Source organism: Maniola jurtina, chromosome 11, assembly GCF_905333055.1.
Source record: "Maniola jurtina chromosome 11, ilManJurt1.1, whole genome shotgun sequence".
NCBI classification, from domain to species: domain Eukaryota; kingdom Metazoa; phylum Arthropoda; class Insecta; order Lepidoptera; family Nymphalidae; genus Maniola; species Maniola jurtina.
This window is the reverse complement of record NC_060039.1, coordinates 14,706,569-14,727,402: the sequence shown is the minus strand read 5'-3', so window position 1 is coordinate 14,727,402 and position 20,834 is coordinate 14,706,569. Positions and strand designations below refer to the sequence as shown.

At 39.4% G+C, this 20,834-nt stretch overlaps 1 protein-coding gene across 5 annotated transcripts in view; it reads right to left on the bottom strand.

The window, feature by feature from the left end:
- LOC123869838 (lysosomal-trafficking regulator) overlaps positions 1–20,834 on the bottom strand; it is a 52,671-nt gene that overhangs the window by 30,681 nt on the left and 1,156 nt on the right. For 2 of the 5 annotated variants that reach the window (XM_045912895.1, XM_045912897.1), the window contains exons 2-9: positions 18,459–18,553; positions 17,675–17,760; positions 16,831–16,961; positions 16,123–16,268; positions 13,188–13,339; positions 12,486–12,560; positions 9,592–11,966; positions 5,932–6,095 (exon numbers count right to left, since the gene is read on the bottom strand). In XM_045912895.1, the coding sequence (XP_045768851.1) occupies positions 5,932–6,095; positions 9,592–11,966; positions 12,486–12,560; positions 13,188–13,339; positions 16,123–16,268; positions 16,831–16,961; positions 17,675–17,760; positions 18,459–18,536 (3,207 nt within the window). In that variant the 5' untranslated portion in view covers positions 18,537–18,553. Of the gene's footprint in view, positions 1–3,641; positions 3,976–5,931; positions 6,096–9,591; positions 11,967–12,485; positions 12,561–13,187; positions 13,340–16,122; positions 16,269–16,830; positions 16,962–17,674; positions 17,761–18,458; positions 18,554–19,227; positions 19,262–20,834 lie in introns of those variants that run through there. The other 3 variants (XM_045912898.1, XM_045912899.1, XM_045912896.1) reach the window with 2 other exon arrangements.

Here is a 20,834-nt window from a genome sequence, read left to right as displayed (position 1 = left end):
TTTTAAAGTAAAGTAACTATACCAAGTGGGGTATCATATGAAATGGCTTTACGTGTACATTCTAAAACAGATTCGTATTTTTTTATGCATAATAGTTTTTGATTTACCGTGCAAAATGTCGAAAAAATTGCCCGAGTACGGAACCCCCGGTGCGCAAGTCTGACTCGCACTTGGCCGGTTTTTCCTGAAGGTTTGACATGTACACATGTTTTTTATTCATGTTCATTACAACCGCTATAATCACAAAGCAATAACCATAAAGGTAATTAGGGGGCAGCGTTTAACAAGATATCTTATGCAAATAAGGCCAGCTGATTAAGGTTTCAAAATATTTTATCAATAAATATAAATCTACATAATACATAAGGATGGACGGGTCTTTATAAGATTAATCTCTACAACTGGCATAGAATAGCTTAAAATATATTTATTTTAATTTTATTAGATAAAACATCATGCAAGACCTTGAGGCAGAAACTAACGAATAATACAGAGGTCAACCGTGAGAATTTCAAGTATTAGGTAAGTACATAGGTAGGTCTACTAAACTTAAGCTCAGAATGTATAATAGTACAGAATAGACTTTGAGCTACGCGACACAAGGAGGCAACACATTTACACTGCTTTGTATAGGAACGTATGTAGGTATAGTATAACCCGATGCGGGATAACGCAGGTGACGTGCGGGTGTGCGGGGCGTCCCCCGTCTCATCCCCCGATGGCCATCTCAACCTGTCGCGTACCTACTATAGGCTAGCTCCATTAGCGACGCTATCTTTTGGCGGTCAAAATATTCGTGCAGTTTGCGCAGTAGGTATCAAGTATCAACCGGTACAAGTAACCGCCCATCAAACTCGTACATTCGCTCATAGCGACAAAACTATCCCACCTACACACTCGCTTCTCATTGCTCACCAACTCGTTGCTAGTTTTATTCTATTCTCGCTAATCGTCAGCGGTCGGATAATTATTGCCTGAATGTTAAAAAATTAATATTGCTTTTGAGTTATTAAGTTACTTACTTTCTTCGTTAAATTTTGAGTTGATTTCTTGCATTCAAAAATAAAAAACAGGTTCAGATTTCATGTTCGATTCCATTTTCGAGTTCACTGGTAAATGGAGGTATATTTTTTCAGCTCGTTTGGCCTTATAAGTACTTTGAGTTAAAAATAATTGGAAAATTATTTTTAGTTTGCAGTGCAATCTTTAGTAAATTAATTATTATCTCGTGCAAAGTACACGTAATATTTTTGTGCAATATCACATTTACCAGCAAGGTGAATTGCGCGTATATTTAAACTGTCGAAGCACCGTTCAGAAAGAGTTGCTCTATTAAAAATGTCATTGACCAATTTTTTGGTTTCCGTTTTTTTTAGGGTTCCGTACTTGAAGGGTGCCAATGGGGCCCGCTGTATGTAAACGGTTTGTACCTCGTGAATCTAATAGGTAGAGAGTTGAAATTTTTACAGAATGTGTATTTCTATTGCTGCTTTAAATAAAAAAAAAAAAAAACAAAATGAGAACCATAAAAATTAAAAAAAAATTAAAGTGTTATTTCTTGTATGATGGTACGGTACCCTTCATGTGCGAGTCCAACTCACACTCGATTTTTTGTTCATTTCAGTCTTTCATTCGAAATGAAAGTCTAAACACAAAATCAAAGTGACAAACACACAGACAATCATTCAAGTGGTCGTTCACTCCGGATGAACTGTTTGATATCATACGGAAACTATCGACAGACTACAGATAGATTGATTACCTATGAATTTCGGCCGTAAGCTTTTTAAATTCAGATACAATCTCACCTGATGGTAAGTGATGATGCAGTCTAATATGGGCCAACCTAGAAGGGGTGTGGCAGTTTTTATTAAACCCATACCTCTTTGGTTTTTACACGGCGTCTCATCGACATTGCTAAATCGCTTGGTGGCAGGGCTTTGACGGCAGGGTGGTAACTAGCCACGGCCGAAGCCTCCCACCAGGCCAGGCCAGAAATTAAGAAATTATAAAATTCCAACCCCCTGCCGGAAAGCGAGATCCGGAACCCGGGACCTCCCACTAATAACGCTGTGCGTTTACCACTGCGCCAAGCAACGTCGTAAGTGGGAGATACAAAAAGCCTGGTTTTCCATCTTACAGGAAAATCGCTTTGCTTCTAAGAAATATCAGAGCTTAGAGCTGTATCGGTGATAAATTGTTATTTGCATATAACAGGTAGTCTATTGTTGATGAATAAATAATTGCTAAGTTTGCCGAGAACCGACCTACCTACATCTAGTTGAAGTTGCTTATAATGATAGCAAATTAGTCATAATCAATACCGATATTATAAATGCGAAAGTGTGGTTGTTTGTTGGTTTACTTAATAAGCAAATATAAATGAAAATCAACTTTTGTATCGTCAAAAGCATCTACCGCTGGTTCGGATTGCTTTTCCTACCGAGAAGAACCAGCAAGAAACTCTGTGGTCACTCTTTTCAAAGATTTGATATACAATATTATACCTACCATGCATTAAAGTAATTGAAGTCCCAAGCACTGCTGGAGAGAGATGCAAGTCAAATCCACGCTCTTTTATTGGTGCTTCAATCACGCCGCAACCAATGACAACTAACGACTTCTATAGAAGTCTTTGACCGCAACGCAGAAACGGATTAACTTGATTTTACATGGATAGTAGAAAACCTGGAGAGTGACACAGGCACAGACACAGGCCATTTTTTATCCCGGTTAGTAAACAAGTTCCCACAGGATTCTTGGTAATCTAAATCCACGCGGACGTCACACTAATAATAATTAAGGTATTAGTTTGTATGTAAGTTTGTATGTGTGTGTGTTTATATTTGTTACTCTTTCACGCAAAAACTAAAATGGATTTGGTTATTTGGAATGGAGATAGATTATATCATGGACTAACACAAGTCACTTTTTGTCCCGTAAAAATCTATGGTTCCCGCGAGATTTTTTAAACATAAATCCACGCGGGCGAAGTCGCAGGCTTCAGCTAGTTAGACATGATTGAGACGCAGAAAATTATAGTCATGTAATATTTTAATAAGGTATTAATGTTCTTCGCCTTGAAGTTGATATGCTGTTTTAATTACCGTAATTTCTTATTAGACATTTTGTTTACATATTGGAGAAATTTCCTTTTGCCTAGGGAAGGATATCGTTACAATATTATCGGAACTAGAAAAGCTTTTTATCTGACCAGACCAAAAAAAATTAGAGATTATAAATTTCCAAATAGCCCGTGCTGGAAATCGAATCCGGACTTCCCATTTAAAAGACCACAGTTCACCACCCTACCGAAGAGGTCATCGTAGTCATCATAACCCGCATCAACCGATGACGTCCACAGCTAGACATAGGTCTCTTGTACGGACTTCTACACACCACGGCCCTGAGCCGCCTGAACCATGCGACTCTTTTGATGTCATGTGCCCATCTAGTGGGGAGTCTTCCAAGGCAATTCTAGTACCTTGGGACCCCAAAGTCTATTGGTTTTTCGAAGTATGTGCTCTGCACATTGCCACTTCAGATTCGCAACCCATTAAGCTGTCAGTTACTCTGGTTCTCCCACGGATCATTTCATCATTTAGCCGACAACTTTTTAACTTCATAAAATTTCAACGCACCTGAATAGTCACTCCATTCGCGGCAGGTTCCTCTAATCTCGACATAGTTAATTAATTCACATGGAAAAATTCACTCTCACAAACTTTACACAAACCTATTTACAAAAACAAATTGTATATTATTATGTCATTAGAATAATTGGTTTTGTAACACATTCTTGGTATAGCCAAATAGGTATAAGGCTTAATGTTTTGCTTGTTTCGTCATTCGGAGGTTTCACAACACTAAAACGATCGAGAAATTGCGTAGACCGCGTTGAGGCAGCGGGTTTATTTTGAAAGTATATGATGGTTAACGTATTAGCTCGTAAGTACATGCGTGCGCGGCGTCCGAAGGCCGCACGGATAGTGGGTTGCGGTCCGCGCCTCCAACGAACCGGTCGGAATATCATTAGATCGATATGTACAAAACGTTATGTGGATCTTCCGGTTGGTTAGAGCTCATCATGTTTTTATTGCGTCAACACCGTTCGAGGGGTCTGAACCGATCTACTTATACCTATCTATTCAAATAAATATATCTGAAGTGTCTGTCTATTATTTAATATTTCATCTCTCATTTATTTATTTTTCCCATTTTATCCTATTTTTAAACAACAAATAATAGATTATTATATATTATTTATTTAATAAGAGCAGCTACTGAGTTTCTTGCCAGCTCTTTTCAGTAGAATCGTCTTTCCTAACCGGTGCGGCGGTAATTTTCACATCTATACTAATATGACTTTCTGTTTGTCGTCTGTTAGCTTTTCATGACTCGTCCGTTAAAACTGATTTTGATTAAAAAAAATCAAAATCCATGCGAACGATTTCGCGGGCATCATCTATTTGATACAGAGATAGCTCGCAACCCGGGTTTGAATATATGCTACTTTTTATCCCGGGAAATCAAAGAGTTCAATTATGATAAGATTCGCGAGTTGGCCTACATGAAATAAATATTATCGATATATTTCTTCGAAATATTGATTTTTTACATATGAGGTGATGGTGATAGTTAAATTATTATCTTTTTCTTGCTTCTAATTTAAATTTGTTAATATTTTACCTTCTTTCTGGTGAAAATCTAAATACTTGCGTAAGAATTCGCGGACAAAAGCCAGTTGCCCATATTGTGGGCGCAGATAATAGTGATTCGTTAATTGGACGTTATTAATGATCTTCTCTTAGCAATGCATATCGGACATCTTTAGCGACTTCCTAGCTCTAAATAGTGTACCAGATAAGGTTAAACAGCACTAAAACCCAACTACTACCCGCGAACTGCTGATAGATCACACTAATATTATAAAGGCGAAAGTTTGTATGTGTGTGTGTGTGTGTGTGTGTGTGTGTGTGTGTGTGTGTGTGTGTGTGTATGTTTGTTACTCCTTCACGCAAAAACTACTGGACGAATTTGGCTGAAATTCGGAATGGAGATAGATAATATCCTGGATTAGCACATAGGCTACTTATTATTCCGGAAAACCAAAGAGTTCCCACGGGATTTCGAAAAACCTAAATCCACGCGGACGAAGTCGCGGGCGTCAGCTAGTACAGTATAAAATTGTTTTTCTGTAACTTAGTGTATTTCAACACTGTGCTATATGTATTTATATTTATGAACTCAGGATTTTTTCCTCTTTCATTTGATATCCCACTTGATAGGTAAGGCACTACGTTGGAACACACATAAATACAAACATACATACAATTACATACATAGACTGCTAAAATCCTTTCCCTTCCTTTTAGCTTTGCCGTAGTCGGGTAAAAAGAAAGTTACTATATTATATCCACCCACATGGTTTGTGTATCTATTTGCATTATGTAATTTCTTAACTTAATGGATTTCAATCCGGTTTTCACTATCATTTAGAGCATTTTACAAGGATGGTTGGTGTGATTTACTTACCTAAAATTATTTTCTAAACTTAATAGTAAATAGTAATAAAATGACAGGTTGAAATCAGTTGTCTTTTTCGTAATGCTCCCAGCTGAAAAAGATAGCACTAGATTCCGGCCTGTTAACTTAGTTTATCCTTCCATATCCTTGTGTTCAACGTTGAATCGCAGATTACTAATAGCCGCGCTGCCTCGATCGAACTAACATGCGATCGATCTAACATGATCCATCCAGATATTTGCCGCTTATCTATCGATCTATACTTTGTAGTTGATGTTGAAGAAGCTGGTAAGATGCTGGTAGAGATTTCTTATAAGTAAATGCTTCCCTGTCCACTTTTCTTTCTTTTCCTCTTTATTGTTACAACTTTCTGGTACAAAAAAATAAAAAAAGGATGCTCCTTACCTTAAGCGGCGTAAATCTCGGCATGGCGTGCTGGGAGCTGGGCGTGGCGAGCGCGACGCCCACGAGCGCGTCGCACAGCGCGCGCACGCCGCCGCACGCGCGCGCGCTCAGCGCCTCGCGCACCACCGCGCAGCTTGTCTGCTTCGACCGGCCGGACGTTGCGTCTGCCACAATCGGAACCAACATTAACACTGGGATTCATAGTCAATATAGGGATTTCTTTAGGGGACCATCAAACGAAATGTGTCGTATTCAACTTCAATGCATTGAATTAAGGTTGAATAAGACACATGCCATTTGAATAGTCCCATAAAGAAAGCCCTATCTTGACTATGAAATGTTGAAACTATTAAAGAATTGTGCACCATTGCATGGCAGATTCAAATTGGGCTTTTATAATATTAAGACCCATTGTACATACAATTTTGCAATTAGGTAATAAATAATCTAATGTACCTAATCTATGAATTCCAGTGTAAGGGTACAACAGAATCAAGTTCCAAACGTCAGCATCTCCATGGACGGAATAGATTGAGATGGACCATTTTACTGGTAGCATGTGGAAAATTCAAGTGTAAAGCCTTTTATGTTATGTAACATTTGATACCATTACTTATGCCCGTGAATAATCACGAAGCAAAATTTTAAAAAGTTTGAAAATTATTACTTTCAACCCCGCTTTATTATTACATTAAATCTTTGTAAAGAAACATAATAATTTCGCCAAATGAAAATGATTTCAAAGTAGTAATAATGCCCATCTCTGGATCAACGGCAACACGCGCTGTGCAACGCCCTGCGTCTCCCCGAACGAGGCCTAATGTGATAAAGACGGTCAATCTTACTTGAGCGTACAATGGAAAATTCAAATGACAATACATAATATATTCAGTCCATTAAATTACTATACAGTATAAAGTCAACCCAATGCGTCTACTTGAAACCACTAAACGTAAAAACTTCACAACGAATTTGATCAATGGTTTTAGGCAATATTAGGAGAAGATTCATACATCCACCTTTTTGTGGTCATTTAAATTTTAAACTGAAAAAATAATTAATGGAATGGACAGTACAGGTAGGTACAGTCAATTCCATTAAACTTTTTTACTCAAGTTTCAAACTGCACAGTCGACCTTTCCTATTCAATGTGGCATATTATTGTAAACTGAATATGTACTTGAAAAGAGCAACCGCCGAGTTTCTTGATGGTTCTTCTCGGTAGGAACAGCATTCCGAACCAGTGGTAGATTTTTTTGACGATTCAAAAGCACTTGTAAAAGTTTAATTGAATAAAAACATTTTGAATTTTGAAATTTTTGAATGCAATTCGTAAAAAATTGTAATTCTCATTAATTAATTGATAGAGTATTACGATATCTACAGGGCAATTTTCTTATATAAATACCTAAGTAAGATGATATTCAGCGGTAAACTCATGTTCACTGCATGTGACTACGTCCGGAACGCAGCTATTAGTAGAGCAAACTTGTCAATAGGCCCTAGCATGGGTATCGGAAATCCAATCAGCTGTATAACCGCGTATCATGACTGTCAAGGTTACTTATTAATTGTCATCAAGCCATTTGCGTCACACTACTAAGTAAAAATAAGCAGTAAGACCTTAGTGACCTTAGCAAGACGTCGGTGTCCTAGTCAGGGAATCTAGGGTTCGAGCCCGGGCACGAACCACAAAATTTTATCGGAGCTATGTGCATTTAAAGCAATTAAATATCACTTGCTTTGACGATGAAGAAAAAATCGTGAGGAGACCTGTATCGTGAGGAGGTGTGTATTATAATATTCTGTGCCTAAATCCTTCTGATTCTAGAGAGCTGTGCTCACTTATGAGTTTGATGATGCCATTCAGAAGCTTGCGCTTGGAGACAATCATGCTTTTGAAAAACACTAATAACATCTAGATTGCAGCACACTTATTAGAAGATGCCTATTTACTCTTGCCTTGAAACCACTCTAGTTCTAAGTGGCAGGAAATACGGGCGCGCCGGAAACATCCATCTAATATTCCAAAACCATCCCCAAAAAACTCAATCTATCTATACATATAATAAAATTGTAGAAAAGTGGTGTCTGTACAATGGAAATATATATAAAAAAAAAGTAGCAGGGGTTGTTATTATATCGATGCTGAACCCGAAATTGTAATTAATTTTTTTTTTGTCTGTTTGTCTGTTTGTCTGTGTGTTTGTGCACGCTAATATCAGAAACGGCTTATTCGATTTAGATACGCTTTTCACTAATATATTGTAGTAAGCTTCACTTACCATTTAGTGTTTATTTCATGTCAATCGGTTCATAAATAAAAAAGTTATGTCAATTTCAAGAATCACGGCGAACATTTTTAACGTACAGAGTACGTACTACACGCCTCGCGCCTGAGCGTCCGTGGCTATATAAAGCGCGAAAAGTCACTATTCCACGCGAACGAAGTCGCGGGCACAGCTAGTTAATAATGTAATCCTGAACTTCAGCATCCCCATCGATAGTTCGCCTGACACATCAATTGAAGAGCATAGGCCACACGTCCAGTTCCATTCGATTTTGTACTCTATTCCCAACCAATAAGAGCCAAAAATTGAGTAAAATAATATGAAACCTACTAATATTCAAAACTATCCCCAAAAAGTCAATCAATAAATATAATCCTGAACGTTTAGCATTCCTATCGATTCTTCCCCTGATACATCAATTAAAGAGCAAATCCAGTTGCATTCGATTTTGCACTCTATTCCCAAGCAATAAGAGCCAAAAATTGATAGAAACAATGTGAAACCTAGTAAGCAATTTGGGCAGGTGTCGTATTACCGTGGTAATCAACACACGACCGGAGCTTGACGCTATCAATGTCAACATTATTGATTAGAAAACACAAAGCCAATTTTTAATTCTAGCAACTTATTCAATTAAATTAGGCTGATAATAAGAGAAAAGGTAAAGAAAGCAGAGGCCATATCTATTGGATGTCAATAAATTGAGTTAGAAAGTTTAAAAGAAATGGGAAATAACTTATTTCAATATTTTGCTCTGCTTGGGTTGTTAAAAAATCACAATTTTTAGTGGCCTCACTGTACTAAAATATGATATGCCTAGTTAAAAACGCGAGCAATTCACTCTTATCCATTGAGGAATTTTGTTCTCCATCTCCGAAGATATTTATCAGATCTTCACCAAATTTATATGGGACCACCTGCAAATTTGCCCTGCCGATTTGGATTTTTTTTTTGTTTGAAAGGGTATAACCCTTTCAAACAAAAAAAAAATCCAAATCGGTCCAGGCGTTTTTGAGTAATCGGGGAACATACATTAAAAAAAAAAGATTCCGGCAAATTGAGAACCTCCTCCTTTTTTGAAGTCGGTCAAAAAGATCTATGACCCAGCTTGAAAATGAACAAATAATAATGTGCCCAAATAAACAAAACTGAAGTCAAGCTAAGAATTATTAAGGCATATTTTGCACTTTATCAACTCTTGATCTTAAGCCTTCTTTGTAAGGTTTTTAAATTTCCCAGCATTGATCTGAATTTCCGAAAATTGGTAACTGTTTAATGTTACAGAAAAAATCTACTTCTATAATCAGTTCAGCTAAATGTTACTTACATTACAACTTACACATGCAATGACAGAGAAGAAGACACTCACCAGATACAGCGAATTGCACAGTTAGCAGGGACTCCATAATCTTGATCAGCACCTTGGACTCGGTACTCGAACACTCGCAGTTGCACAAATAGTATAGTAGTAGCTTGAGTAGGGCGTAGCTGTCCGCGAATACGGGCTCTCCCACTGCATACTCGCGGAACATCGGGCTATACAGACACAGCCCGGCACAAGACTTCCAGAATGTACAGATGTTCTTCAAGACCTCTATATGATCCTCCACCGTATCTTCAGTCTCGTACGCAAAAGTAGACTTTATTGCTACAGGCAACGATTTCACTCTCGTTTGTCTCGTTTGCTCGTTTGAGGATATCGCCAACATTTCTTTCTCCTTACTTATATCGCATAGCTCTTCGAATTTTTCCTTTGGCATTTTCGTTCTGTATATTTTGTAACACTTCTCAGTCATATCGGAAAGGGATTTAAATAGGATCTGTACCGATGCCAGTGAACGCATCTCTCTAAAATACGTGAGCTCCACGTTTTCCTTTATTAGTTTAAATATTTCCACAATTATTGCTATTTCCAGGATAGCGCAGCACTGGTTCGAAAATTCTGGCAAAGACACTAGTTCCAGAACATAGCTCAAGCCACCTTTTTGAATAAATTGTTCGGCGAATGATACTGTATTGAGTAAGCTTGCAAAAATATTCAAACATGATACAGTTAAGAAGTACGCCGATTCTTCGACCCTCATGGTATACCTGTGCTTCGAGACTATAAAGGTCGGGTAAATGACACTAAACAGTAGTTCATATTTCATTTCCATGCGACATTTCGGCGTGACCTTGAGAAGATGTCGCACGGTTGCGTGGAGAACGTTATTATGGTTATCCAATTGAAGTAGCGAGTTGTAATGTATCAGAAACGACCACACGCTCTTTCTCTCGATAGGACTAACGCCATGAGGACAGTATTTCCTTCCTAAATCTCTGTTGGAATCGCTTTGTTCGCATATGGAACACGGAAGCTGATCTGTTACTTTGGGTATCAGGACGCTAGCACCAAGGTCTCCATATACTGTGTGTTCCAGCAATTGAAGGCAGAGGGACGCGACATTGCTATGCGTGAGCATTAATCTTACAATATTCTCCATTAGAAAACTTGGCGAGAAACAACAGCATACGCCACACTTTAACATGACTCGGAGAATTCTATTTCTTAAGGTTTTCTGAGCTGATACCTCCTCATCCGGAACTAAAGATGTCAGGGTTCCATATAAAACTGATACGCAGCAGGCGGAAGGCAGTGGAAGGCCAGTTCCAGCTTCCCCGAGTATATCGTGGTGATGATGCATACCCGCCGCAACCCTCTGTCGGCACGCTTTATGCCTGTTCTTAGGACAAGCGGCCGAATGGATGACTTCACTCCTGACCCTCTTCATAGCACTTATCAACTTCCCTATAGAATCTATTAGCTTCCTAATCAATATCACAGTTTCATCCTTATCCACTCCCGGTATCCTAATCATAAGTTCCATACACTCTTTGAGCAATCCCCCCTTAAGGCACTCTCCGTACAATTTAAATTGATCCGTGAATTCTCTTAGCTTTTCGACAGATCGACACTGCATTAACAGACAGTGGAAGAACGCTGTTATTGAATATGCTATACCGAATACGAACTTGAGCAAATTTGCCGATTCTGATGAGTCGTTTTGTTTTTCTATTTCTTTGGCACTATTTTGGCGGTCAACTTTGGTGTTGTATTTGGCACTGGATTTACAGATAACGTCCTCTAGGATTCTAAGAAGCATCGGTAGAATGCCGTTGTTAATTAGTTTGGCACACAGATCGGAATGGATGAGCACTTGATCCAACGACACTATCAACAGTTCCGTCAGGGCAACTTTCACTCTGGACATCTCGAAAGGTTCGTAAGCTGCTGACTGCGCTGGCATTGATCCAAATTGTAAGGAGCACAAATTTTTTAAGGAAAAATTTATACACTGCATCGATATCTGTGAGCCTTCTGACCCGGACAGGCTGCTCTCCGCTTTGCAGAGTTCTTGCAACAAATCCGTTATAATCAATGTGAATTCAAACGTACTGATTTCGGAACTAATAATTTCCCTGTGTTTTGCTGTCATGAAATCTTCAGCTTTGGGTTTCGCTTTCCGAGGCGAGTACAGGGGATCAAGGTATAAAGTCTGATTGGCATATTCATTGGATGAGCGTATAGGCGAGTTGAAATATTCAAAGTCGTCGTTCGGAGTGCACACTTTAATAGTCATAGAACGATTCAGAATTTGCAAATCATCATTAGAGTCGGCGGATTCTGAGGATTGGTCAGTGTTTTTCATAGATCTCTTTTTGACTTTTCCCTCGGCGTCTGATTTCTGCCCGTTGATTCTCGCTCTAGAGAATACATATTCATAAGATTAGCGAGACACATCTTTCACCTGACAAACAAATACATTCACGTGATAGGCTGATCTAAATATAGCTTAATTAAAATAAATAGACTCTCGATAATATGAAGCGGAGTGACCTTAATTAATGTGCATAAATATGCGAAAATTACCTATCTTCGTTTTTTATTGCATTTTGTTTCATTCGTAGACGGGACGGCCATGGGCGATCGATGCAGTTAACCTATTGACATCCACAGCTGAACAGCACAGAATACCACGGCGGCTCAAGAGAGACGGAGAGATCTGCATGGTTTGTTTGAGAGGCATGCAGGTTTTCTCATGACGATTTCCCCCACCGTTAATGTAAATGATACTTAATTGCTCAAAACGCACATAACCCCGAAAAGTTAGAGGTGCGTGCCCGGGATCGAACCCTCGATCTCCCGAACAGGGGGCCGACGTTTTAACCATTCCACCAGCTATCACCACTTTTCCTCATCTCATATGACTTATCTATACTTACCTCCCCATAAGGGAACCTTTCTCCGCAGAACCAGTCGAACTTGAGGCATTTAAAGGTTTCTGTTTGGCCCAAATCCTAAAACAAAATTATAAAATTTTGAATATCATAACTCAATTTGTAACTTGACAAGCTTTGTCATTGAATTCCTTTGTAAATTAAATATTCAAATATTTAACGAGTCTTTGTGTTTTTAACGCTTCTTTGACTTGCGAATTTTTCATGGATTTTATTCTTACACACCGACGAATTAGCTCGCGCTAAATAAGTATTTATTTACGAAGGATATAAAGGTGGTAATCGTTTCGCTGTGCGTCGCGTCGGTGTGCTGTCAATTCAAATGTTAATCGGAGACAATAATTAATAAAACAGGATATAAAGCGTGAGAAAACACACCAACGATGTGAATTTTCTCAAACTGGCGCAGTGCTTAGTCATCAGCGAGTAAGTTTAGTATGGTTACACATCTTGCAAACAAGCCTTTTCAACATATGCAGGGTGTAACCAGAACGCTAGAAAAACAAAGACAGCTAGCGCTAAGTTTTTGTTAGCGTATTGCTTACCTCTTCTAGGTTCTGGTTCTGGGATTTGGTTGGTTAGTTCTGGTGGCGCTGGTTACCTGCGCCTATTATTCTTTAGGTCCAAAGCCAACATCGACCTCAGCTGACGACCGAGGGTCAAGCAACCTTCTCCCATATAACATACCTGCTAGAGAAAAGTTCGTGTATAGGAGGACGCCGGCGGGCGCAGTCCCGGGGCGGGGGAGGAGGCGAGGCGACGCGAGGCGCGCTCCCCGCACACGTCTCCCCGAACAGCCAGATCAGCACCGAGCTCAGCTGACGGCAGCACGACAGACCCTGCACGGAAGAAAACCTTCACTCTTATGAATTATAATTTTAGTGCCCTGAATCCTAAAACTCCTCATTCCTGAAGACCAAAGTCTTCGAACAATGTGTGTTGCCGTGATAATATACGAATTTGAAACATGGTTGCTAACTAAGAGCGTCATGAGAATAGCGCTGGGTTGCATCATACAAGCTATACCGGGCACCAGCTGTGCCAAACTGATGATGCCCGCGACTTTATCCAGGTGGGTTTAGGTTTTTTAAAATTTCGTGGAAACTCTTTGATTTTCTGAGACAAAAAGTAGAGCACATCCGCCCCTGGGATGCAAACTATCTTTTTTTTACAACACATTTACATAACATGATTCTCGCCAAACTGGTGAGCTAGTTTGTAGGCGCGCTGGCGCTATTAATTAATTCTAACTTATCCTAAATCCTAATAAAGCAATATTTCCTACATTACTAAACTTAGCATCTCATTCTCTCTCTTATAAATCTCTGTAGTAACTTTCTTCAAAATCAGTTGAATGTATGCGCTTAGAAAAACTAGCAGACAAACAGACACGCTTTCGCATTTATAATATTAGTATGCAGCATGGATAACCTTGACTGAATAAAAATATTTTTACAGTGTTTTTTGTACAACGTGCAATTAGCACTAATTAGGGCACAATAAGATTCGGTGGTGTACGTGCGTGCATCAGCGACAATACGGCCGCGGTTATCAGCCGGGGTCGCGGAAGCGCGCCGCGATAGCGCTGCAACCATGTTACACTGTGTCACGACATGCACTACAACACTTTAACATGTAAACATCACTACATCTTCTTCTACACGATTTGTCCTGAGTGTCTGATCTATCAATGCACAGCCTAAGGCGCCGGGGTTGGAAACAATGTGTATAGGGTTTAGTTGGCCCTTTAATTACACCGCAACGGAGCAACGGATCGGCATGATTTTTTGGATGGATATAGTGTAAGGAGACTTGGGCCCTCTACAAGGGTTGCAACGGGTTTTTAAAAATTGAAATCGGGTTATATAAATCAAGCTGATATCCCCGCACCTTCGTCCGCGTGGATTTAGGTTTTAAAATCCCGTGGTGTCATCATATCATCGTGTAATACTCATAAACTTTCAGTGTTAAATGGTTGTTTTTGTTTTTTGTTTTAAAAAATTTTGTAGTACATTAGCCCACAATAACCAGAACAATAATTAAAGAATACAACCTTTTTTAGCTACCCATGCGAAGCTGGGGCGGATCACTAGTATGTTATACGGTTATAATTAATCACTTTTACTGTTACATAACCACTGCCATAATCTGCGTTGTGTATATGTTCTGCAATTGGCCGTAAAATGAATTGACGTGCGTGGGTACACGGCTTAGATAATAATCCATCCTGTTTGCTATTATCATTTATTTGTCTATATTTAACGATTTATAATACTGAGCCGTGATAGCCTGGTGGATAAGACGTCCATCTCGATTTCTTGAAGTCGGGGGTTCAATCCCGGGCACGCACCTCTAATTTTTCAGGGTTATGTGCATTGTAAACAATCAAATACCACCTGCTTTAACGGTGAAAGAAAACATCGTGAGGAAACCTGCACGCTCTGTAGTGTTGGAGGCCCAATCAAAGACTTGTTGGTGGTTCGCTTGCTTTAATGATACTGAACTCACTTATTCTATGTGCATTACATTATATGTGTTCAAGTGCCGTGGGTCACATACTACAGCTCGAGTTCTCCATAATGTTCTTAAAGGTGCGTTTGCGTATGTTGTGGTGTGTTTCACTTCGAAACCGATAACCGTATCGATTTCTTAAAATAATTACGTCAGCCATCTTAGACTTGAAAATGGACGTTATTTTCAAATCAAAGCCAAGCCTAATTAGCACTGAGATAAACTTCTTTATTAATTAGTAGAATATGACTCAAATAATTTAATTTATTAGTTCGCCAATGTTGTATTTTCCTATACAGTTTAAGTACGCACGAAGTTGCCTCATTTGCCCTAAAATAGTGACGTTTCAAGGGTCATATTCATAATTTTCACAACAAAACAGTTTTACTTAATTTTACTTAGTAGTTTCTTGGAACTAGATAATGGACTGATTAATTACTCACACGGAGTTGAAAATATTCCAAAGAGGAGATATAAATTATGACTAGTTTTCTGTTTACACTGAGGTTGAAATGTATGGGGTGCACTTTGCTCAGACTTAAGACACTGTTAAAACGAGACAGCGTTATACCGCTGGCATAAATCTGTCTCGTTTTAACTGAAATTTAAGTCTAAGCAAAGTCAAAGTGCGCTCTATAGATTTTAACCTGACCGTCGGCACTGGTGATCCGGGCGTAGCTAGTCAGCGCTGACCGATCTGCGTTATTGAAGAAAGCTACCTTGTTTGAATCGAAGATTATGTAAATGACAAAAAAGCTTGGATTTGACTCACTCTAGCAATACACGGCGCTGCAATTGCTTGTATACAGCTTAATATAATTGCTTGTATGCATATTATTGTAAATTGTACATTTGAAAAGAGCAACCGCCGAGTTTCTTGCTGGTTCTTCTCGGTAGGAACGGCATTCCGAACCAGTGGTAGATTATTTTGACGATTCAAAAGCACTTGTAAAAGTTTAATTGAATAAAAATAATTTGAAGCTCAAGTTCGTCCAGCGCTCCAAGCGGAAATCTTTCGCAATTAATATCAGAGGTACTGAATTGTTGAATCAAGTACGTTTAGGTTTATTTCAGTCAACCGTTGTTATGACCTAGGCTATTAGACACTAACCTCAACGCCGAGCGCCCTCAGCAGCACGAGGCAGCGCCACGCGACGCCGCCCAGCAGATAGCTGCGCAGGATGTCCGCAGAGGACTGCATGTTCATCCGGGAGAACACGCTCGCGGGACGCGGGTTCAACTCCTCTGCTTTCGTTTCTGCATCAAACCACAGTTTTAGGGTTTTTAGATGCCATATACGATATATATGTTTCTGAAAAATCGCTTAGCTGTGTCGTCACTAATATTTGATGGTATAATCTTTGACCTTCAACGCGGTTATCAGTCCAAGGAAGGGCACGTTCGGATGAGATAAATTCAAGAGTTCGACGTACAAATCAAATACCCGTATGTCTTCTACAAATTATACATCTCATCATTTATTTTTTTATTCAGATTTTCAGACAAGTTAAGTTATAAGTAAGATAAAAGTTAAAAGTTAGGTAAGTGATGATGCAGTCTAAGATGGAAGCGGGCTAACCTGGAAGGGGTATGGCAGTTTTCATTAAACCCATACTCCTTTGATTTCTACACGGTATCTAGCCACGGCTGAAGCCTCCAGTCTATAGACCAGAAATTTAAAAATTATAAAATTCCAACCCCCTACCGGTAATCGAACCCGGGACCTCCCACTAATAATACAGCGCTTATCACTGCGCCAGGGAGACCGGCAAAAAGTTAAGGACTACATATGTCGTTTGGTTGATTGCTGTGGACTGACCTGCATCGCCAGTGTTGTCCGGTGTCGGCTCGAGGCCGGGCAGCGAGTAGTGCGTGTTGATGGATGATGTGACGCGGTGGATGCCGCACAACAGCTCACAACCCACCAGCGTCACCACTCCGCTCACCGGGCTACAATGTGAAGGATTGTTTTGAGCACAATAAAGCTGGCTATTAAACGAGTCGCAGGATCACAATGGATCGGAGACGGTCGACGTGATATAAGGTATTCAAGAACCTGCATATCCCCAAAAGATAAAAAGAAGAAGAACGAGTCGCAGACGACATCAAACGAGTTGTCCGGAGCCACTGGTTTCAAACGGCGCTAGATCATGGGAAGTCTCTACTAGAGACATATGTCCAGCAGAAGGTGCCTATCGGTTGATAATGATGATAATGATGAAAGCTTGCTATAGTATTCTAGTAGCTCTAATTAGAAGCTCTCATCACCATCATTATAGCGCTAAAGCCTTGGCTTGGTCAAACAAACTTCCCCATTGGAGGCGGTCAGATGCAGCTGCTTTCCAACTCTGAGCCTCCAAAACCTTCATGTCCTTCTCCACTCCATCAATCCAGGGATCTGTAGATTTTCTTCAGCCTGTTAGGCTTACTGGTTCCAACAACTTTTTCGGGGTTCTTGTATCATCCATGTGTCCATAAAATTTGGTACAGAGGAAGCTCATGTGTCCCAGAAATTGACATAAACAACTTTTTATTAGCCCGGAAAATCAAAGATTTCCCAAAAATTTTTGAAAAAACCTAAATCCACATGTCAAAGTCACGAGCATCATCTAGTTATAGCTAAACCACTCAGTCTTAAAAACTAGGTTGTGCTCACTACTCACCAAAAATTGATGAGCTTTTTTGCGTTTTCGCCGTCGTTTAGACGAATGATGAACTCGGCCAAGAACAGCTCCAGCCATGTCGATTTCTGCCAAGAACCGGGAAATGGTTAGTGAGTTATTTGATGAGACTTTAGCATCGCAACTGCTCAACGATTAGGTATTATTAAAATATATTAAGAAATCATCTCAGATGCGGTTCACGGGTCTGCTTGGGTGAATTCGCACTTGTCTTCTGATTTCTGATTAATTTCTGAGTTTGAGATAGATTATACCGTGGATTAACACACAGGCTACTGTAGAAGTCACGCCTATCCACATTCCATGTATTCTAGAGTATTTTTCTTCCAAATAGCAGGTGTACGTGCGCGCGGTCATGCGATGCAGTTAACTGACGCGCATTGTTTGTTTAAAGTAAACAATAAATAATGAACTGGCGATAAAAACGGTGTAATTGCATGAAATGAAATTTTATAGGAGGAGCAAACATTCTGAAACTTTACTGCAGTAATAGGTACCGTTACTTTACTGTAAGTAAGACCTAATCACAAACTTGGGGCTCATTTTGAGGACCATTTTGCTTGGAAAAGAGTTATATTTTCTTTTCTATTCAGTATTAGAAATCATGAATACAGTTTTAGTTTGTTTTGATTAGAACTATTTTTTCCAGATTCGTATTCCGTTCGCTAAAAATGTACGAAATCAAAAATAAAAGAGTATTTTGATCAGAAGTGTAACTTCACCGTTTTGTTCACTAGCTTCTCCAGCTTCTTCAATTCTATGTTACCTCATAAGTGCCAGTCTCCGCCTTGAAGAAATGGTCCCAGTAAATTTTCAACGCGTCCGACTCTTCCTCTGCCGACATATCCACTGCACGGAGACCTGCCACAAACAGTTCGTAAGAGCTTGGATACTGGATAAATGAATGCAGATAACAGTTTCTAACAAACAGTTCTATCATCGCCTGGTAGTTACATTTTTATTTATTTACTTAAGTAAGTACACTTTATTTAACAGGAAAATAGTAGTTTTACATTGTTCATCTTCAAATCCAGAAACTGCCTTGAATTTATGTGAACACTGCACATTGTTTTATAATGGGTAGGTATCTCACATTATTTCCAAGCATAGTTAAGGCTACTATCCCTTTATAAGTTGCTGCAAAACCATGTAGTACTCGAGTAATTTTTACTGAATTTCAAAAAGGAAGCTAGATCTCAAACCAGTGCAATTTATTTAGAGAAAAAAATTACGAGTAGCAGCGTAGAGTAGAAGTTATTGATGCAGTATACAGTATACACTAAGATTATTTTTTAAATACCTAATGCCTTACTAGAGCTACGTTAACAAAACCCTAAAATTTACGGAACCCTAAAATAATAACCCCCTAACAACCATTTTAAAATAAAAACTTTTGAACATTTGCAAATCCTACTTGTGACAAGTCTAAATTTTCAGTTAGGTAAGAATTAACAAGAATTCGGGATCCAAAGCGACTAACTGGCGTCAACATCTTGAACAACCTGATTACCACTACATATCGCACTTACGAGTACTTTCACTATCACTTCAAGTGATTAACTTCCGATTCGAACCATCAATACACCAAATACTTGTTGGAGCTTAGTGCTTACTTTTAATTTTTTAATTTTATGGACAATCAACAGGTTACAATAAATTTTAGCTACACAAAAAGAATGAAATACATATTATTGCTATATTGTAGACCCACTAAGTGATTGCCACAGCATGCGATGTTGTGCCACTCGTAGAAGTACTTACTTACTTTTACTTAGTTACTTAGTTAGTGCTTACTTATATAAGCTTACTTTTTTTAATTTATAGACTATAGCGCTTGTCTGCAATCAGACCTGCTAGCAAGTGATGATGCAGCGTACGATGGAGCGCGCTTGCCTAGAAGTTGTCTATTCACTCTTGACTTGAATAGAATTCAAGTAATTTTCGGGGCGTTTCAAGACGTTTACGAGCTGGGCGCTGGACCCGCCGCCGCGTGAACACTGACTCCAATCAATCTTATCTGTGCGCCCATTAAGATACAAACTACAGTACCACAGCGCGGTGTTGCTTGCTAATTTTATGATATCGTATTTTTTTATCCCTACGCGATCTCAGAAATGCGAGATGCGTAGAACTAGCGTCAACAGCTCAACGAGTCGCGAAGCTGACGTCGCAATGGACAGGGCACACCTTTTCATTTTTTTTTAATAAAAATAGCGAGCAAACGAATAGGTCACCTAATGTTAAGTGATCACCGCCGCTCATGAATATTTGCATCACCAGAGGAACCGCCGATGGAATTTGTTGGTCCGGCCCTTGAATAATCCCATGTTGTAATCTAGTGGGAGCACTGCCGAAGGGAGTTTGCATGTGTGTGGAAAAAAGGATTTGGCACAACGGACGGTCGAAGCGGTGGTGAGGGTAAAATTGCTTGCGGTGGTGTGCGGTGCGGTTGTAGAAAAAGGAGAGTGGAATAAGGTCAAACCGCTCTTCAGAACACTCTTCATTATAAAGGCGATAAAACACGCAAAGAGAGTTAACATCTCTGCAATTAGGATTGTCAACTGTCACTGCTATCATTATCATCCTTAACCCATCGCCAGCTCACTACACAGCACGGGTCTGCTCTCAGAATGAGAAGCCACGCTGGCCAAGTGCGGATTGGCAAACCTTTGAGATCATTTGGAAAACTCAGAGACATGTAGGTTTTATCATGATGTTTTTCTTTACCCTTAAAACAAGTGATATTATTGCGTAAAACGAACATAACTCCAAAATGTTAAGGGTGCATGCCCGGGATTGGGTACTCTGTAATGAGCCGGCGTTACATTGACGATGATGATGAACATTAGTCTCAATGATTTTACTCACTGACTGACTGATCTATCAACGCACAGCTCAAACTACTGGACAGATTGGGCTGAAATTTGGCATGCAGATAGCTACTAAGAAGTAGACATCCACTAAGGATTTCTAAAAGTTCAACAACTACAGGGGTTTGTAATTTGTGTAGTTCACCCAGACGTAGTCGCAGGCATAAGCTAGTGATCAATAAAAGATAAATCTAGCAGGATTTGGCGTGCGGAAATCCTCTGAATGTCCATAACTAGCCTAACAAAAGTACTTCTAAACTAAAACAGATGTG